The 19531-nt window shown below is 42.3% G+C and overlaps 1 protein-coding gene across 10 annotated transcripts in view; it reads right to left on the bottom strand.

The window, feature by feature from the left end:
• The window catches only part of MCTP2 (multiple C2 and transmembrane domain containing 2), a 312542-nt gene that overhangs the window by 211749 nt on the left and 81262 nt on the right, over nt 1-19531 (bottom strand). For 9 of the 10 annotated variants that reach the window (XR_010317359.1, XR_010317360.1, XM_064267069.1 and 6 more), the window contains 2 exons: nt 4823-4885; nt 3105-3213 (listed from right to left, as the gene is read on the bottom strand). Coding sequence is in view for 8 of the 10 variants with exons in the window: in XM_064267069.1 (XP_064123139.1) it covers nt 3105-3213; nt 4823-4885 (172 nt within the window). In the remaining 2 variants the exon portion in view is untranslated. The remainder of the gene's footprint in view (nt 1-3104; nt 3214-4822; nt 4886-19531) is intronic. The other variant, XM_023553057.2, reaches the window with a different exon arrangement.

The following is a 19531-nucleotide window of genomic DNA, read 5'->3' on the forward strand; positions in this document are numbered from 1 at the left end:
CAGCCTGAACTACTGGCTCATCCTGTCCAGCTGCATGTCCCAACCCTTCCCACCATCACTGAGGGCAGGTCACCTTCAGCAAAAACAGCATCCACAGGTGGTGAAACAGGGACATGCAAATGAAAAGATGAGCACACCTCTTCAGAGCATCCAACAGGCAAGGGAAGCTAAGGTCATAAGGAAGAGACAGCAAATACAACAAACTCATATCCAAGAGATAAAGCACTCTCAAGAAAAGAGATGGTGCCATCTCATTCATGAAACAAAAATAGACTACTATGAAAATGAAAAATATATGCAAAAATGAATTTGTAAAGCCAGTATATGAGTGACTTTTGATCAAGGTAATAAACAGATCAAAAAAAAAAAAAAAAGAAGAAGACAATTGAAATGGCAACTCAATAGATGAGTTGCATGGCACAGCAGTAACAGTAGACAAGAAAATGAGCAAAAAAATGAGCAAGATCGAGCAGAGAAATTATTTCTGAAAAGAAAAACTAATGGGAAGTGTCTTAGGTATCTAGTGCTGCTATAACAGAAACATCACACATGGATGGCTTTAACAAACAGAAATTTACTTCCTGACAATTTAGGAGGCTGGAAGTCTGAATTCAGGGAGCTGGTTCTATGGAAAGGCTTTCTCTCTCTCTAGGCTCTGGGGGAAGGTCCTTGTCTCTTTTGAGCTTCTGCTCCTGGGCAATCTTCTCATGGTTTGGCATCTCTCTTCCCCCATCCCTGCTTGTCAGCTGACTTGTTTAATCTCTCTTATATCTCAAAAGAGATTGACTCAGTGTACACTCTACACTAATCCTGTCTCATTTACATAACAAAGACAACCCACCCCTAAATCGGATTATGACTGCAGACATAGAAGCTAGGATATACAATGCATATTTTTGGAGGGCGCAATTCAATCCATAACAGGGAGAATGAAAAAAATTAAAAAGGCTAAGAGATGGAGAAGACAGATCAAAGGGTCTATAAGCCTCTTTGTTCATTTAATACATGTTCCAAAACAGGAGAGGAAGCAACAGGAGAAACTGGCCATGTCCTGAAGAAAGACATAAAACTCTTTAGAATAAAAAGGTTCCAACTACTAAAAAGAATAAACTGGAAAAGCCCATAAAGGAAAGGACAAATATATTTGCCTACAATGAAATGTAAACCTCTAAAGGACAAAGAGGCCATAAAATTACGGATAAACGTCAGACTGGGTGAAAAATATTTGCAACATATAACAAACAAATGTTAATGGTAAAAAACGTAACGAGTCACAAAAATCTAGAAGAAAAAACACAACTGAAAACTGGCCAAAAGATACAGAAAAAAATTTACAGAATAAATACAAATGAAGAGTAAATTTAAAAATCATACTCACCATCACAGTAATCAAAGAAGTACAAATTAAAATATAAAGAGTCCATACTTGACCTGTGAGTATGTCAAAAACTATGAATTTCTGTTATAGCTGCACTAGAAAGCAAAGACAGAATTTGGTATGGAAAGTGGGGTGCTGCTCTAACAGATACCAAAGCAAATATTCAGTGCTGACAAGGAGAGAGAGGCCACAAAAACATGTTGTAGGAGAGGACATTTGTACATTTTGGAGGGTAATTTGCCAGTATCTCCTCAATATAAAAACACACATCTCTAGGATCCTGTGATTATCCTTCTAGGCTCTGTCCTAGCTGCTAAAATTTTCATGAGTGCTAGGATCAGATATGTCTGACTTTATGCTTTTTATCAATTAATACCTTTAATTTCCTTAATAGCCTCTAAGGTGGGTTAATATTACTATCTTTGTTTCACAAGCGAGGAACCTAAGGCACAGAAGGGTCAAGGAACTTTTCTTAAAGAAAACAGCAATAAGTGGAGAAGCCAAGATTTGAACCATGTGTTTTTTTTTTTTCCCTCTGTACACCCAGGCATACACAAAGCTGTTGATTGCAGCATCACTTATGCTGCTTAGAAAGTAGAGGAAAAAAATTGTCATCAGTAGAGTAATAGGTAAACTAATATATGTTGTATTAGGGACAGTATGTAGTATTTAAAAGAAAGGAGATCATTTACATGAAAAAAACATAGTCAACCTGGACATTGTGATATGGAAAAAGCTGACTGCAGAAAAATATGGACACTATAGTATCATTTTAACTCATAGTGGCGTAGTGGTTAAGAGCTACAGCTGCTAACAAAAAGGTTGGCAATTCGAATCCACCCAGTACTCCTTGGAAACTCTACGCGGCAGTTCTACTCTGTCCCATAGGGTCATGAGTCAGAATCGACTCGACAGCAACAAGTTTGGTTTTTTGGTTTATATATAGGTAAAACCCAAAATATCAAACCCATTGCCATCAAGTTGAGTCCAACTCATAGCAACCCCATAGGACAGAGTAGAACTGCCCCGTAGGGTTTCCTAGGCTGTAATCTTTGGTAATGTAACAGAACCACACTGCCACATATTTCTTCCATGGAGCAGCTGGTGCATCTAACCACCGACCATTATGGTTAGCAACTGAATGCTTAACCATTGCACCATCAAGGCTCCTACGTATAAATAAAACCAAGCCAAACCCGTTGCCATCGAGTCGATTCTGACTCATAGCTACCCTATAAATATAGATAAATAGACACACACAGGAGCAAGTGGAATAGGTGAACAAAACAATCACAGACAATTGATGCTATCCTGAGGGAGTCCAGTGGGATTTTGGAGCTGGAAGGGAGACTGATCCAAAGGATATTTCCATTTTACTTGTACGTTTGATTACACTAAGGATGTGTTCATGTCTCTTTCATGGATAATTGAAGTAGAATCAAAGGAACGTTTCCTTGAGCAGTTGCTATATGCCAAGCATAGAGCTTTCATGGTTATTTTCATTCTAACACAACTTTATGTGATTATCATTTATTATTCATTTTAAAATAGGAAAGGATAGTACAATTCAGTGTATCTAAATCATTTGCTGCCTGTTCCTTGATACCTGGCAAGCCTTAGATTTGAGCTCACCCGGCTGAGATGGATAAAGTTGAGTAACGCTACCAATTCAACGGTAGAGAGAAAAGCGTCTTACAGACTACAGAGTAACAGACACAGCCCTTACCACAGCGGTCTCGGATGACGAGGTTCCGACCTTCCTTCAGGTGTATGGTGAGGAGGTAGGCAAAAGGGCTGGGGAGGTCACTCAAGCCATCGCCGGCTTCTCTGAGAGTCTGCACGGAATGAGAAGCCAGTTAAGTCACTGTGTCCTGAGCCCAAGCAAGGGAATTTCACAGACACTTAATTTAAGGGGAGAAAAAACCAGGTCACTGTTATGGATTGAACTGTGTCCTCCAAAAATATGCCTTGTACATCCTAACCTCTCTGCCTGTGGTTATAATCCCATTTGGGAATGGGTTGATTTGCTATGTCAATAAGACCGTATCAGTGTAAGGTATGTCTTAAGTCAATCTCTTCTACAATATAAAGGATATTAAACACAAGCTATGGAGCAGAGATGGTGGAAGAGAGACAACAAGCCACATGAAGATCACCCAGGAACAGAGGCTCAGAGAGACAAAGACCTTCCTCCAGAGTTGACAGAGAGAGAAAGCCTTCCTCTAGAGCCAGCACCCTGAATTTGGACTTCTAGTCTCCTAAACTGTGAGAAAATAAATTTCTGTTTGTTAAAGCTGTCCACTTGTGGTATTTCTGTTATAGCAACACTAGATGACTAAGATGGTCACTACGATGGCAAATTTTCAAGTGTCATTTCCAACTCCCACACACCTTGATAACATGGTTACACCATTTTATTAGCATCATTCACATTTCACCCCAGGAGAATTTTACCAGAATTCAGAGGCAATCATGACTATATCTTTGCAAGATGAACTTTCCATGAAGAAATAGGGAAGTGGGAGGCCAACTTCTGAAATGCTCTTAAGCTCCTTTATTTACTGCAGGGTTCTTGAGCCTTTTACTAGATGACTCAGGGTGGAGCTCTGAGGCAGGAAATAGCATGTAGAGGTGCCCGCTTTGGGGCTAGCTCCCTCAGAGTATGTGGCTACACGTCCAAGCTCCAATGTAAATGCCTCCCTATTCTTATCCCCACTACCCCACAACCCACCATGTTTTGGTAGACCTCCTCCAGATATAATAAAAACATTTCACTTCACAACCACCAGCTGATCACCTACTGAGGCCTGCTCCTGGCTTAGGACTCCATGGACGGACACACTGTGTCTCCACCTAGTACTCCCCGTGCTTTTCCATATTTTTCTCCCATTCTCTGGCCCCACCATTGGTACCTCACTGTCTCATCTTCCCCAACTCAGGTCAAACTCAGGTCACTGCCCCCTCCAGGAATACATCAACTCCTACAAGCCATAATATGAAATTCAAGTCTATCTTTGCATAGTTATTAAATTAATCCAATTCAAGTTTTGAACAAGCTCAAATTTTCATCTTTCCTCAAAGAGAAAGGACAAGTGAAATAATTTATCGTTCACTTATTTGACATTCAATTAATCGATTCTGCGGCTAAGTCGCCCTTGACCGCCTTCTTTTTGAAAGTTTCCCCAACTGTGTTTCAAAGCACTTCAAAATGGCTTTGTATCCTCTACTCTTCCACTCAATTTCATAGCGGCTGTGTATTTTTAGAAGAATCTATCCCAGTCTGACAAATCAATAGACATTGAATTAATCTTCCCCAACTATCATTTGCAAGGGCTGTTTTTCTGGGTGGAGAGAGTTCAGCTTTCTTTAGAAATAAGAGGCACACACGCACACACCCAAAGACTGGGTGGGAAATAGCATTTGTTTTTAAGGAATCTCACTCACAGATTGTTCCTCAAAATGCTGGGATGTCGTGAATGCACTCTGATCACCACTTCCACATAACTTCTGTAAGTAAAAAGAAAGATAAAAAGCCTGCTTAAAAAAGCAATGGAAGATCAACTCATAAGGATTTATATTTCTGCCTACTGGGATTTCATCAGAATTCAGAGGTAATCACGAGCACATTTTTGCAAGATTAACTTTCTAAGAAGAATTAGATAAATTATATGACAATATCTGAAACACCCTTGTTGTGGTTGTTAATTGCTGTTCAGATGACTTTGAATCATGACAACCCCACGTACTACAGAATGAAACATGGCCGGATCCTGCACCAACTTCACAAATGTTGATGGGTCTGGGTTTACTGCAGCCACTGTGCTCTTTGAGTGCCTTCCTACCCAGGCATCTCATCATTTCAGCACAGTATCAGACAGAATTCTATTGTGACCCATACGGTTTTCATTGCCTAATTTTCAGAAGTAGATCACCAGGCCTTTATTCCTAATCTGTCTTATTCTGGAACCTCCACTGGAATCTGTTCACCATGGGTGACCCTACTGGTATTTCTAATATTGGTGGCATAGCTTCCAGCATCGGAGCTACACGCAAGCTGCCACAGTACAACAAACTGACAGATGGGGTGGGAAACACCCTGACTCTCATTTATTTACTGCAGGATTCTTAAGCCTTTACTATCTAACTCATGGTGGAGCTCTAAGAGAGAAAACAGCACGCAGAGGTGCAGCTTTGGGGCTAGCTCTCTGAGGATACCCTTTATCCAGTGATTGACTCTGGAAATCTGATATTTGCATATTCAATTTCAGGTCTGTGTGCTGCCTCCCTGCTTGCGTGGCAACAGGAGATGGCTCTGCCATTCCAGTCATTGATCGTAAGTGGATGGGGACAATTCCGTCCTCCCACTCAGCCGCACAGGCATCCCCAGGTTTGTCCAGGTGTTTAGCATAAGAGCAACTTTGCTCTCATTAAGGAAGTGGAGCAGCAGGGCCATCCTGCTAGGTTCCTCCCAGTGTGGCCCACCTGGCCCATGGCCTTCCAAAGGGAACCTGGTGGCTCAGGAATTCATGTCATTCAAGCAGGAAATATTTCAAAATGGGATCTGGAAGACCTTCTGTGAAATGTACCTTCACAGAATTAGCAACTGTCCAATCACCAACCAAAGGGTTTTACTCAACCAACAACATGAGAAAATGCAAATTATAAACTAATGACCTCAAAATGGGAGATGTCCATTTTAAATACGTTTCAGATATCCAGGAAGTTATTCCACAGGGCAATGAAAGGTACATTACTCAGTAGTTAAGAAGAGACTTCTCAATTGTATCAGATTTTATATGCAGAAATGAGGGGTCCAGAAGAGCCAGGACACTTGAAGAAGGTCCCTAGGCTGAACGTGAGGAAGGCTGCTTGCCATAGAAAGGCAGAGTAGGGGGACGTGAGCACGCTGTCTGGCACATTAGCCAGGGCTGATTTCTTAGATGAAAAAGAATGGGTTTTTCTTTCCAAAGAAGACTGGGTAACTGGTTATAGGAAAATTTGGAGACTGAAAGCCAACCTGCAGAGCTTGCTTGAATCATCAGGAACCACTGGGGGTGGAGGTAGAGACAGGGGATGCTAACATGTTCCTTCCCAACCAGAAGCAGGAATTAGAAAACCAGGCACTGGGCACAATTTAGGAGTTCCTCAGGGGTGCACATGGTAAACAGGCTTGGCTGCTCACCAAAAGTTTGAGATTCAAATCCACCCAAAGACACCTTGGAAGAAAGGCCTGGCAATCTACCTCTGGAAAATCAGTCATTGAAAACTTTATGGAGCACAGCTCTGTTTTGACACACGTGGAATTTCCACAAGTCAGAGTTGATTCAACAGCAACTGGTTCCGGGGCATGTCACGGATTGAATTATGTCCCCCCAAAATGTGTATATGAATTTGGCTGGGCCATGATTCCCAGCGTTGTGTGGTTATCCTCCATTCTGTGATCGTACTTTTATGTTAAAGAGAATTAGGGTGGGATTGTAGCACCCTTACCCAGGTCACATCCCTGATCCAATGTAAAGGGAGTTTCCCTGGGGTGTGGCCCGCACCACCTTTTATCTTACAAGAGATAAAAGGAAAGGGAAACAAGCAGAGAGTTGGGGACCTCATACCACCAAGAAAGCAGTGCCAGGAGCAGAGCCTGTCCTTTGGACTGGGGGTCCCTGCGTGGAGAAGCTCCTAGTCTTGGGGAAGATTGATGAGGAGGCCAACAGAGAGAGAGAGCCTTTCCCTGGAGCTGACGCCCTGAATTTGGACTTCTAGCCTACTAGACTGTCAGAGATTAAATTTCTCTTTTTGTGGTATTTCTGTTATGGCAGCACTAGATAACTAAGACAGGGTACAAATGAGATATTCTGTCTAGGCAGGCCAGACAGTACACGGCCCTTCTAAGACACTCTCTTTCTCTCAAGCAGAGCTTCAGGGGCCCATAGAACCCAGCTCCAGAGAAGAAGGGCCATTTTTCAGCCCCCGAGAAGGACAGGGCAAGGTCACCACAGAAACAGGGCTTTCTGGTCAAGCAGCTCTCCATGCAGTGGCACGAGGAGAGGCTGCAACTGGACAGAAATTACTGCAAATTGGCTGGGAGCCTCCCGGTCCCTCAGCTGGGAGGAAGAGCAGCTCCAGAGTTATTTGTATTTGTGGTTCTCTCATGGTCTTCTTCCCCATCACTGTACATCTGATGTCCCTTGGTTGTGAAAATATTTCATTCAATTCAGATTAATTTACACAGGAAGAAGACACTTCAACCTTTCTCAAAGAGCCTCCGTATTTCAGACGCTATAATCCCAGCCACTGGAAGTACCACTACTGCCCAGTCAGAAAGAAGCCTAATTCTCTATGTGGGGGTGTGGCCTATTGGCACCAGAAAGGGGGAGGCACCAAAACCAAAAAAAAAAAAACAACCCAGTGCCGTCGAGTCAATTCCAACTCATAGTGACCTTACAGGGCAGAGTAGAACTGCCTCATAGAGTTTCCAAGGAGCGCCTGGCGGATTCGAACTGCTGACCTTTTGGTTAGCAGCTGCAGCACTTAACCACTACGCCACCAGGGTTTCTGGAGGAGGCACATTCTGGGTCAAATCACCTGCCCTTCTTTGGTTGCCAGGTCTCATAATCTCTATTATATGTAAAAGGATACCCAGGTGAACTGGATAGGATCGTCTGTAGACTACTTCATGACAACAATCTAGAATCTTATTCAATTTCCAATTTCAAAATATTTCTGCCCTGCTTTTGCATGGCTTTACACCCCACATGGTCATTGCCCAGAGGTTCAGTCAATTCTTCTGCCTGATTTACAAAGCCAACAAAATCAGGCCTGGCTGCCAAGCAGAGAGCCTACAGAAACTGCTGCTCTCTGAGGCCCTAGACCTGAAAAGCCCCCAGTTCTCGTCCCCAGTGTTATGAACTGAATCAATGCTCAATTTAACCAGTCCTGTTTGAAGACAATTCCATACAACTACCCACACTGGGATTAGAATTTCTACGTAAAGTCTGAGGTTATTAGTCAAGGGTCATGATGGTCTGTTCCCTTTGACTTGCAAGTAGAAGAGTGGACAGATAGATGCTTATACACGTCGCTCCTCAGGCCAGGTGCACCATATACATTCTCCCACATGGGCCTCAGTGTACTTGATGATGCCAATTAAATGACAAAATTATCTCACATAACCACCATCACTTACAGGCTATCAAAAACGAACACCGAGCTTTAATTCAAATGTGTGAAAAGTCTTCCACTTACAACAACATGGAAATTAAATGGGAAGAACTACATTAATTCAACATTATGGCTGGTTTTACTCACAGAAAAGTCACAGAACTTAAAGTTATGGTTCCCACAGCCACTGTAACTGTCACATGCCACATATACACATGACGGTAGGAAAGCGATCACCATAAAGAACAGCAGAAATGCTACTTATGCACAGGAGAGCCGAGTTACAGCCACTAGGGGACCCATAACTTTGAATATACCCTACACTCTTGCATAGAGTGAAAGCATAAGCCACTGAGTAGGTGTTCTGTGATTTTCACCTCCTTCCAGACCTACTAACCAATCAGTGAGTTAGCTTCTCAATAAAAACAGCACTATTAATTTTTCTCTCATCAGAAGTCCCTGATATACCACTATCATTCAAAGATTTTTTATGTTCTCAATAAACGTAATAAGAACTCAGGTTTTTTTAAACTTTATTTTATAAATTAACCCACAGTAAAACTGACTTTGTGTGTGTGCATGTATGTGTGCAGTGCTATAATTTTTAACACATGTACATCATTGATGGTTCAGTGGTAGAATTCTAGTTTTCCATGTGGGAGACCCGGGTTCAATTCCCGGCCAATCCATCTCACACACAGCCACCACCCATCTGTCAGTGGAGACGCACATGTTGCCATGATGTTGCACAGGCGTCAGCACAACTTCTTAATTAAGATAGACTAGGAAGAAAGGCCTGGCAATCTACTTCCAAAAATCAGCCAGTGAAAACCCTATAGATCACAACGAAACATTGTTTGGTCCACAGCCAGTCACGGCACTGGTGCAGGACTAGGCAGTGTTTCTTTACCTTGTGCGTGGGCTTGTCCCAAGTCAAGCCTGCAGACAGCTAACAACAACGAAAACATACATTTGTGTAGCCATCACAACTATCACGAAACAGAGCAGTTCTATCACCCGAAAATACTCCTTCACGCTCTCCTATTCTCAGATCTTCACTCAACCACAAGTCTGTGGCAACCATCAATCTGTTTTCATCATATAGTTTTATCTTTGCCAGAATCTCACATAAATGGAATCACACAGCATGTAATCTTATGAGGCTAACATCATTCACGCAGCATAATGTCTTTGAAATTCATCTAAGCTGTCATGTGTATCAGTTGTTTGTTCCTTTTCATTGCTGAGTAGTATTCCACTGCATAGATGCAGAACAGTTTATTTACCCATTAAGCCTCTGGTCTTAATAAGTCCAAACAAATAAAGTGTTTTCAAATACATAAGTAGGAAAAGAGAAATAATTTTGAATATCATCAGTGCCGATACATTTTAATATGACAAAACTCCCTAATAATATATGCCCCGAAGTATAGCATTAAAATCTTAGTATGAAAATTTGGATGAAGTTAGCTATCTCACACAAATCTACTACTGCCTTTCAGAGAAGTGTTTTATTTCTTCTCATTTTATTTATATTGTAGTTGAGAACATACACAGCAAAACGTACACCAATTCAACAGTTTCTACATGTACAATTCAGTCACGCTGATTATATTCTTCGAGTTGCCCATTCTCACCCTCCTTTTCAGAGTTGTTTCTCCCTGATTAACATAAACTCACTGCCACTAAAGTTCCTGTCTAATCTTTTGAGTTGCTGTTGTCAACTTGATCCCATATAAAATAAAAACCTTAGTTCTTAAAAGAACATGATGCTCAAGGCAGACATTTTTTACTAGTTAAGCTAAACTATTATTTGGTTTTAAGAAGACTTCAGGGGATATTTTTTGATTTAAGGTTTAAAGCTTATCTCAGGGCAACAGTTTCAGGGTTTCATCCAGCCCCCTTACCTCCAGAAATTCTGGATTTCATGAGAATTTAAAATTCTCTTCTGCATTTTCTCCCTTTAGGATCAGAATTCCTCTATAGAATCCATGATCAAAATGTTCAGTAATGGTAGGACCTGGGCACCATCCAGTTCTTCTGGTCTCCTGGGAAAGGTGACATTTGTTCACGGAGGCAAGCAGACACACACTGCATATTCTCCTCCACACATTCCTGACTCTCCTTCTTCCACTGTTGCTCCAGGTGAATAGAGGTAAGTGTTGTGTCCGGGATGATGGATTCAAAGTTTTAAAGACCCGAGGCACTACCCAACAAATTAGGAGGTAGAACAGAAGCACTAAACATGTTATTAGGCCAATTAACTGGGATGTCACATGAAACTATGACCCTAAACCGCCAAACCAAGGAACCAAATTCTATAAGGTTTTAGGCTGTATATAAGCAGCCTCAGCAGCTCCTCTTTTTTTTTTTTTTAATTTATTGTCATAGTTTTAAATACATCTATCACACTGCTTTTGCCAATTCAGCTGTTTACAGTTCTACAACTCACTGACTGCAATTATAATAATCGGCTAGCAAATTTCCAGAGCACTGCTATTTTCATCCTACCTGGCTACATTAAAATTTATGGGACGGTAATACATGTTTTGTATTCTGTGTAGATGAAGACCCTCATCTGCAAGAATACAAATGAATTTTAATTCAGCAGAATGGGGACGATGTTAAAATGGATGGATCAATTGTTTTAAAAAGCAAGCCTTGTCTAGGTGCCAGGAATTGTGAGAGTAAGACATTGAGGTGAATAAACATTTTCTTTCTGTGCACACTAAATGTGATCTTGTAAAATGTCACCTCCTTTAAGGCTCTTTATGGAGCCCTGGTGGCGCAGTGGTTAAGAGCTCAGCTGCTAACCAAAAGGTCGGCAATTCGAATCCACCAGTCACTCCTTGGAAACTGTCCTGGGGCAGTTCTACTATGTTCTATAAGGTTGTTTTGAACCAGAACTGACTCAGCAGCGAGGGGTTTGGGGTTTTTTTTGGTTATAAGGTTATTTAAAGGATTTTACCATAGAGTCTTCGGTGGTGCAAACAGTCCGAGGTAACTAAAAGGCTGGGGGTTCAAGTCTATCCAGAGATGCCCTGGAAGAATGCTTGGAGATCATCTTCTGAAATATCCACTGAACACTTTATGGAGCACAGTTCTGCTCTGACAGGCATGATGAGGTTGCTGCCAGTCAGAGTCAACTCAAGGGCAACGGGATTATCTTTTTTTTTTTTTAGCAGAAAGTAAACACAGGAACCCAAAGCAATCACTGGCTAATTAAACATCGTAAAAAAAACCTAACATCCAGCGAAACTAAATAAGAGTAAAATGTTGGCTGAGAAGATCAATTATATCATCTTTAAAAATATTATAGTATATGAGTGTAGCAATGTAATATTAAATACATATTTATTTATTAAACCCACATCTACCAACCCAACCAAACCAAACAACCCAGTGCCATCAAGTCGATTCTGACTCATAGCAACCCCATAGGACAGAGTAGAACTGTCCCATAGAGTTTTCAACCCCCATCTAGGCTATAGAAAACATGGATATTTAGGACTATAGGAGTGACAAACACAAATACTACAGGAGAAAGGAGGTCACAAAATGAATAGAGCAGGTCAGATGTCCAGACTGGCTCTTAGGCACCAGCTAGGCACTGTGATAGAATCAGAAATGATCCACATGCAATTAGAAGTCAAAATTGGAATGTCTGTTCAAAAACATTCAGGTCATCTAAGTAACTGAGTTGACACAGTCAACTTTCACACAACTTTTTGGAAGATTATTGATCATACCAGTCGCGGTATACATATTGAGTCTTCACCCACCCCAAAGGCTATTCTCTAAAAGTGATTACATATTTAGTCTTCACCCACCCCAAAGGTTGTTCTGTAAAAGTGATTATTACCCTAGGGCCAAATTCAGCTTACTGCTTGTTTTTGTAAATAAAACTTTATTGAAACACAGCTATGCATATTTATTTATAAATTATCTCAGGCTATTTGCATGCTACAATAACAGAGGTTTGGCTGGTTTTACTAAAGACCTTATGGCCCACAAAGCCAAATATATTTATTTTCTGGCCCTTTCCAGAAAACATTTGCTGACTTCTGTTATAAAGTGCTCTAAAACTCTCTTTGCAGGGTTTCCTACATTTGCTTAGCACTTTATAATTTACAAAGTATTTTCTGATGCACATTCCTGTTAGTTTCTTATAATGCGTCCACGGGCTGTCATTATCCACTGCCATTGAATCGATTCCGACTCATAGCGACCCTGGTGGCATAGTGATTAAGTATCACGGCTGCTAACCAAAAGGTCAGCAGCTCGAATACACCAGGCACTCCTTGGAAACTCTATGGGGCAGTTCTACTCTGTCCTATGGGGTCACTATGAGTCGGGATGTCACTAGTATCTCCAATTTACAAACAAAGAAGCCAGGCGTAAGAGGGTAAACTATTGTCAATGGGAAGGAAGAGAGTTAGGGCTTCCTCTGAGCATCCCGGGTGCTCTACTCTTTTCACCATAACACAATTGTGCCTAGAAACAGGGATCCAAATACCTCTCCTGACACACTGAGAGGCAGCACTACACAATAGCAAGGACAAAGGTCTGAAGGCAGAGAGACCTGGATTCCAATCGCCCTTCTGCTCTGTGTCTTCGAAAAGTTTACTTAAAATTAAAGACACAGGAACACCGCTGAAAAGGGCAAAAATTTATGTACTAACCTTATGGTTTGTCGGGAGAAAAAATAATCCATTCAAAGGGCATTTATAGAACAAATACTGTGGGTAGTGGTTAAGAGCTACAGCTGCCAACCAAAAGGTCAGCAGTTTGAATCCACCAGGCACTCCCCTGAAACCCTATGGGGCAGTTCTACTTTGTCCTATAGGGTTGCTATGAGTCAGAATCGACTCGATGGCAACAGGTTTTTTTGTTTTTATTTTACTGTGGGCCAAATGGTGAGCTAGACTCTTTGTGTACAGAGTGAACCAAACAGAAATGGTTCAACAATACTTAGATATCACTTAGCAGACTCCCTTACACATAAACAATCAAAAAATCAAGTTGCCATGAGTTGGCCCTGACTCATGGAGACCCAGTGTGTCAGAGTAGAACTGCGCTCCACAGGGTTTTCAATGGCTGATTTTTTGGAAGCAGGTCACTGGGCCTTTCTTCCAAGGTACTTCTTGGTGGGCTTGAGCCTCCCACCTTTTGGTTAGCAGCAAGTATGCTCACTGTTTGTACCACTCAGGGCTGGTGCTATTTTATTCATTATTACTGTTAAAACAATGGATATGCTTGAGAAGAGAGGAGAAAAACCTTGGCAATGATGGCCAGCAACTCAAGTCACTCCCTTAGTTTTGGCCATCCCTTCCTCTCATACACTTTTATCAGGACAAAGACAGAGGGCTGGCTCACACAGCCTCAGGACAATGCCATCTCCCCCTCCCAAGCAGGCCATCCGTCACTCTGGGCATACTTCCTGAGCAGCTCTCTTCCACAGCAGAGCTTCCATTTATCGCCATTCCAGTGCCTGTAAGTATAGCAAGCACCTGGCCCATATGCCAAGACCCCTTCTGCCCTGCATGTGAGCCTTATAGCCTGAAACAGGAGCTGAAAAGATACAAAGCCCCTTCCCCAGAGCCAACAGAGAGAAAAAGCCTTCCCCTAGAGCAGGTGCGGTTGAATTTGGACTTCTAGCCTGCTATACTGATAAAATAAATTTCTGTTCATTAAAGCCACCTGCTTGTGGTACTTCTGTTATATCAGCATTAAGAAACTGATACCTTCTGAAACGAATTTTCTCCTGATTTGCACACAGCTTGCTTCTTCTCCTCTAGGACTTTGCCTAAATGTTATCGTCTCAAAAGGGATCTTTCCTGACAACCCTGTCAAAATGGTAACAACTCCACCCCTGCGCTGCCAAGCACCTTCTCTGCTTTACTTTTCCCCATTGCCCTTGCTGCTTTCGGAATACACCTGTAGCCTGCCAGCCTCCAGAACAGGAGCTCCAAAAGGGAATGGATGTTTGTGGGTTTTGCTCAGTACTGTACCCCTGTACCTAGAGCACCATCAGCTCCTAGTAGGTGTTTAATAGATGAGGAAGGAGGGAGGGATGGAGAGATAGAACAAGAAAAAGGAGTCCAAGGACCCTGAGACACAGACCCTGGGACATGGCTTAGCCCCTGCTTTGCTGACACAATGAGGCTATGATTTTCGAGATAAAATAAAAATAGAACACATCACTGAAGCATAAAGGAACTGATGCATTTGTTTAATTTTGCAAGCTGTGGTTTGTTTCCTCCTCCTGTGGCTTGTCATCATGTTTCTCTGTGGTCACTAAACTGAAGTTTTGTGGTTGCAGAGAAGAGTTTCTGGAAATATCCCAGCTGGAGACTTCTCCAAAGTCACTCAACTCACTCACAAAAGCTAGCACCAAAGCTGTTAACAAATGCAACTAACTGCCAGTTGAAATGTCATGGAAGGACATACCCCTCTGTGGAATTACAGAAGTGACATGGGGCACAGTTCTTCCATTCATGATTATTAGTTGTTGGCCATGACAATAAGCACATCTGACCACTATAATTATCCCTGTGTTTAAACAGGTACTGCAGACATAGAAAAAATAAATGCCTTCCTTTCGTGGTCAACATTTTGTATATTCTGCTCTGAGTTCCCCCACGTTACACAACTGCATTTCCAAAGTCCTGCTGTACATGCAGCTCTGTGCACTGTCTTTGGATTCGGACTTCCCTGGATTTAGATGGTGGCTCTGCCACTAGCTAGCTAGGTAACATTAGGCAAGTTATTAACCTTCCCAAGCCTCTATTTCTTTCTGAAAAAAAAAAAAATGATGAAAAAGAATTATAATGACATTAAAAAACACAATCATAATCATGGCAGTGAGCCTTTTTAAGTACCTGTATCTGCCAAGTGGAAACCCTGGTGGCGTTAGTGGTTAAGTGCTACAGCTACTAACCAAAAGGTCTGCAGTTCAGATCCACTAGGCACTCCTTGGAAACCCTGTGGGGCAGTCCTGCTCTGTCCTATAGGGTCGCTATGAGTCGGAATCAACTCGACAGCAATGGGTTTGGGTTTTTGGTTTTTATCTGCCAAGTACTGGGCTAAGTGTTTTCTATTTTTCTCATCTCACAGACATGGAACTAACCACTCAGGTTTACTGAGTCTTACCCATCCTCAAAAGATGTCCATTTCAAGCCTTTCTGACCAGGCTACTCTGAGCAGCCTCTCCTCTCTCACTTCAGTCATTTCTCTAGCCCTAACTAGAGACTGCCTGATAGTGCCGGTCAGCATCTGGGTCTAATCCCAGTTCCATCATCAACACTGAGGACAGGAACCAATGCATTTTCTAAATATTTAACTGATTTTACAAGGGATGTGAAAGTACCTCGTAAAATAGAAATTCAGAATGCTGCTGAAGAGAATGAGAAAAAAAGAAAAGGAAAAAAAAATATACTGTTCTCCCTCTGAGTCTCCTTAACTTTACTGTTGCTGTTGGCTGGCATTGAGTCAGCCTAGACTTACGGTGACCTCATGCAAAACAGAAGGAAACACTGCCCGGTCCTGTACCATTCCTGTGATTGGTTGTGGGCTGGACCAATGTGAACCACAGGGTTTTCACTAGCTGATTTTCAGAAACAGATCACCTGGCCTTTCCACCTAATCTGTCTGAGTTTGGGCACTCCACTGAAACCTCTTCAGTATCATAGCAACACACAGCCTCCATCGACAAATCGGCGGTGGCTGCATTGGCCAGGAATCAAACCTAAGTCTCCTGCATGAAAGGTGAGGTATCTACCTCTGAACCACCAATGACCTCCTCCTTAACTTCATTGTTGTCAGGGCTGTGGAGTCAGCTCCTGGCTCATGGTGACCCATGTACAGTTTTCATTGGCTGATTTTTTGGAAGCACATCACCAAGACTTTCTTTCTAGTCTGTCTTAGTCTGAAAGCTCTGCTGAAATCTGTTCAGCATCATAGCAACATGCAAGCCTTCACTAATAGGCGGGACATTCCTAGAATTCACCCTACCTACCAAAGGACACTGCGTACCACCATCTTCCCCAACCCCATTGCCTTTCTCACGGCCCCGAGAGCACCTAGAACAGTGGGCTATGGCTTGAAAGTCAACTAGAGAAACAATGTAGATCAATACATTTCACATAAGCAAGGTGTGCAGATTGGCTGGGAAAAGAAGAAAAAGAAGACATAATTTCACTCTTCAGAAGCTTCCAATCTAATGGGAGAGGAAGACATTGAAACGACTAACTAAATACAAGGTGTTAATGGTGTTTGGCAGTAGCATAAGGTGTTTTCTAATCCCCACCCCAGCTCCAGGTCTGAGGTTCCAAGTGCAATGAACTCACCTGCTTAAAAGTAAACTCTAAGGCCACTCTTCATCAGTTAGAGCACAGACATGCACTCACCTAAAAGAGACTATCCAGTTGCCAGGCCACTATCATAGGATATCAGCCTGTTTGAATGTGGTAATATATATCTAGTGATATATATTACCCACAACAGGTTTGGGTTTTTGGTTTTCATATGCCAAGTACTGGGTTAAGTGCTTTCTATTTTTCTCACCTCACAGACATGGGACTAACCACTCAGCTTTACCCATCACCAAAAGGCATTCAGTTCAAGCCTCTCCTGACTCCGCTACTCTGAGCAGCTGCTCTTCTCTCACTTCAGTCATTTATCTAGCCCTAACTAGAGACTGCCTGATAGTGCTGCTCAGCATCTGGGTCTGAAATAATGTATCAATCAGAAAATGGGAGAGATCATGCAGGCAAGCCTAGGTGAAAGCTTGGACTTGCCCATTTGAACCCTACAAAGGAAGAAGAGAAAGCCTATTCCATAGGACTTTAAGAATCTTGGCTTCACTGGTTAAAAAAAAAAAAGATGAATGTAGCTAGCTCTAGCAAAGAAAGTGTGAGTACATCAAGTTCTCATTTGTAGCATGACCTTCATTGTGAGAGGGATGGCGAACCAGGCCCCAGTCAGCATGTAAGCCACCCAGTTCTCCCTGCAACAATTCATATTCACAACCAACCTCCTAATTGGGATATGACTTCTCATGTAGGGTGACTTTAGGGAGAAAATGTACCTAACGTACATTCCTCATGTATCTCCAGGTCCTGAGATCATCATTTCTCCCCAAAAATTAATAAAGTAGGTATTAATTTTGGATTGATTTGCAAAATAATTTGACAATAAAGAGAAAATGAGCTATTTATATCAAAGTGAATGTTGGAAGCAATATTAAAAGTTTGAATTCTCATTGCAGGTTAGTTGTGGTTGTTATTTGTTGCTTAGTTTCGTGATCCTTCAGTTATGACGAGTCAGTCGTCAGAGCCAGATGACCACTAAGCATTCAATGTAGGTCTTGGAACACCATGAGCTCGTCAAGGTCTCATCCAGTGATCCCATGGCCCAGTATCAATTTGTCTTCCCTTCTCTGCCCCTCTACTGTTTCCAATCTCTCTCTCTCTCCATATTTCTACAAAACAGAGTGAGGTTATACCAAACCCATTGTTACTGAATCGATCCCAACTCATGGGGACCCGATATGCTACAGAGTGGACTTGTTTCATAGGGGTTTTCTTGGGTGACATCTTTATGGAAGCAGATCGCCAGGACTTTCATCCACTGTACCACTAGGTGGGTTCAAACCGCCAATCAGTAGGCTAGTAGTCAAGTGCAAACCACCTGCACCACCAGGGCTACCTAGGATGAGGTTGTTGTTGTCCTTGGGTGTCGCTGAGTTGATTTTCAACTCACTGCCATCCCATGTGACAGAGCAGAACTGTTCCATAGCGTTGCCAGATTGCCAGGTCTTTCTCCCCCAGAGCGAATGGGTGGGTTCAAACTGCTGACCTTTTGGTTCACAGCCAAGTGCTTAACCATTGAGCCACCAGGGCTCCTTAGGATGAGGTTAGTGCTCAGAAATAGTAAAAGCAACATGCTGTGAAAGGGAAGGCAGGGATTATAGAGTCAGGAATTATAATCAGGGTTATATCTGATTATAGAGTCAGGAAAAGCTCCACAAAAAAGTAAGAATTTCAACTGAGCCATGAAGGAGGATTTCAGCAAGAGAAGAATGGAAAGGAGAAGGGAGGCGCAAATCGATATAAGATGGATAAATGAAGATTTCACAGGTCGTAAAAACTGAGAAAAGGGAAATGGTCTACAGTTATTCGTGGGCTTTTCCCTTGAGAAGCTCAATGTTACCAAGAAACAATAACCTGTATTAATGAGGGAACTTGGGGGAGGCAAATTAAGTCTTTCGAGACAAATTAAGACTGGAGTTTCTATGGGATATCCAGAGCGATAGGAATCTGGGGCTCAAGAGAGAGTCTGGCTAATCCTCTTGTACTCTTAATGTATCCTTTATTCTAACCTACTTTCTCTCACTTTGTCTTTATGACTCGTTTGAACACGTGCCCTGATTATTATGGGCTCTATCTGTCCTACACATTCTCGTGTTCCTTTCTTCTTTTTCCCTCGTCCTAACCTTCCTCCTTTGCCTCACCATTCCATTTCCAAAGACTGGGTGCCAATACTCTCCTTCCATCTTCTTTTTCCCTCATCCTAACTTTCCTCCTTTGCTTCATCATTCCATTTTCAATAACTGGGTGCCAATACTTTCCTTCCTTCACTGATGCTGGCAAGACTGGAAAATGCCTGTAGACCATGCAGCCACCACACTACCTGGGGTCCTATCCCACTGCTGCAGGCTTGGCCTGGCACCTAGTTAACACTGGGCAAAATCCAGCGAGACCCCAGTGGGTTTGCCTCAGACTACAGGTTTTCTCTTCCCTTTTCTCCTCTGGAAAGCTGCAAACAAAATACGTTCCACCGAGAATACTTGGCAAACATCTGCTTGTCCTTGTACAACAGTCCTTGTCACACATCAATTCCTTCTTCTTCCTCATTTCTCGTCCCATTGCATGGAAGTTACACAAAGTTATCGGCTATTCACTAGGAAGAAATAGCTGAGCCAGATCTGAAATA

The sequence above is a fragment of the Loxodonta africana genome, chromosome 13 (assembly GCF_030014295.1).
Source record: "Loxodonta africana isolate mLoxAfr1 chromosome 13, mLoxAfr1.hap2, whole genome shotgun sequence".
NCBI classification, from domain to species: Eukaryota; Metazoa; Chordata; class Mammalia; order Proboscidea; family Elephantidae; genus Loxodonta; species Loxodonta africana.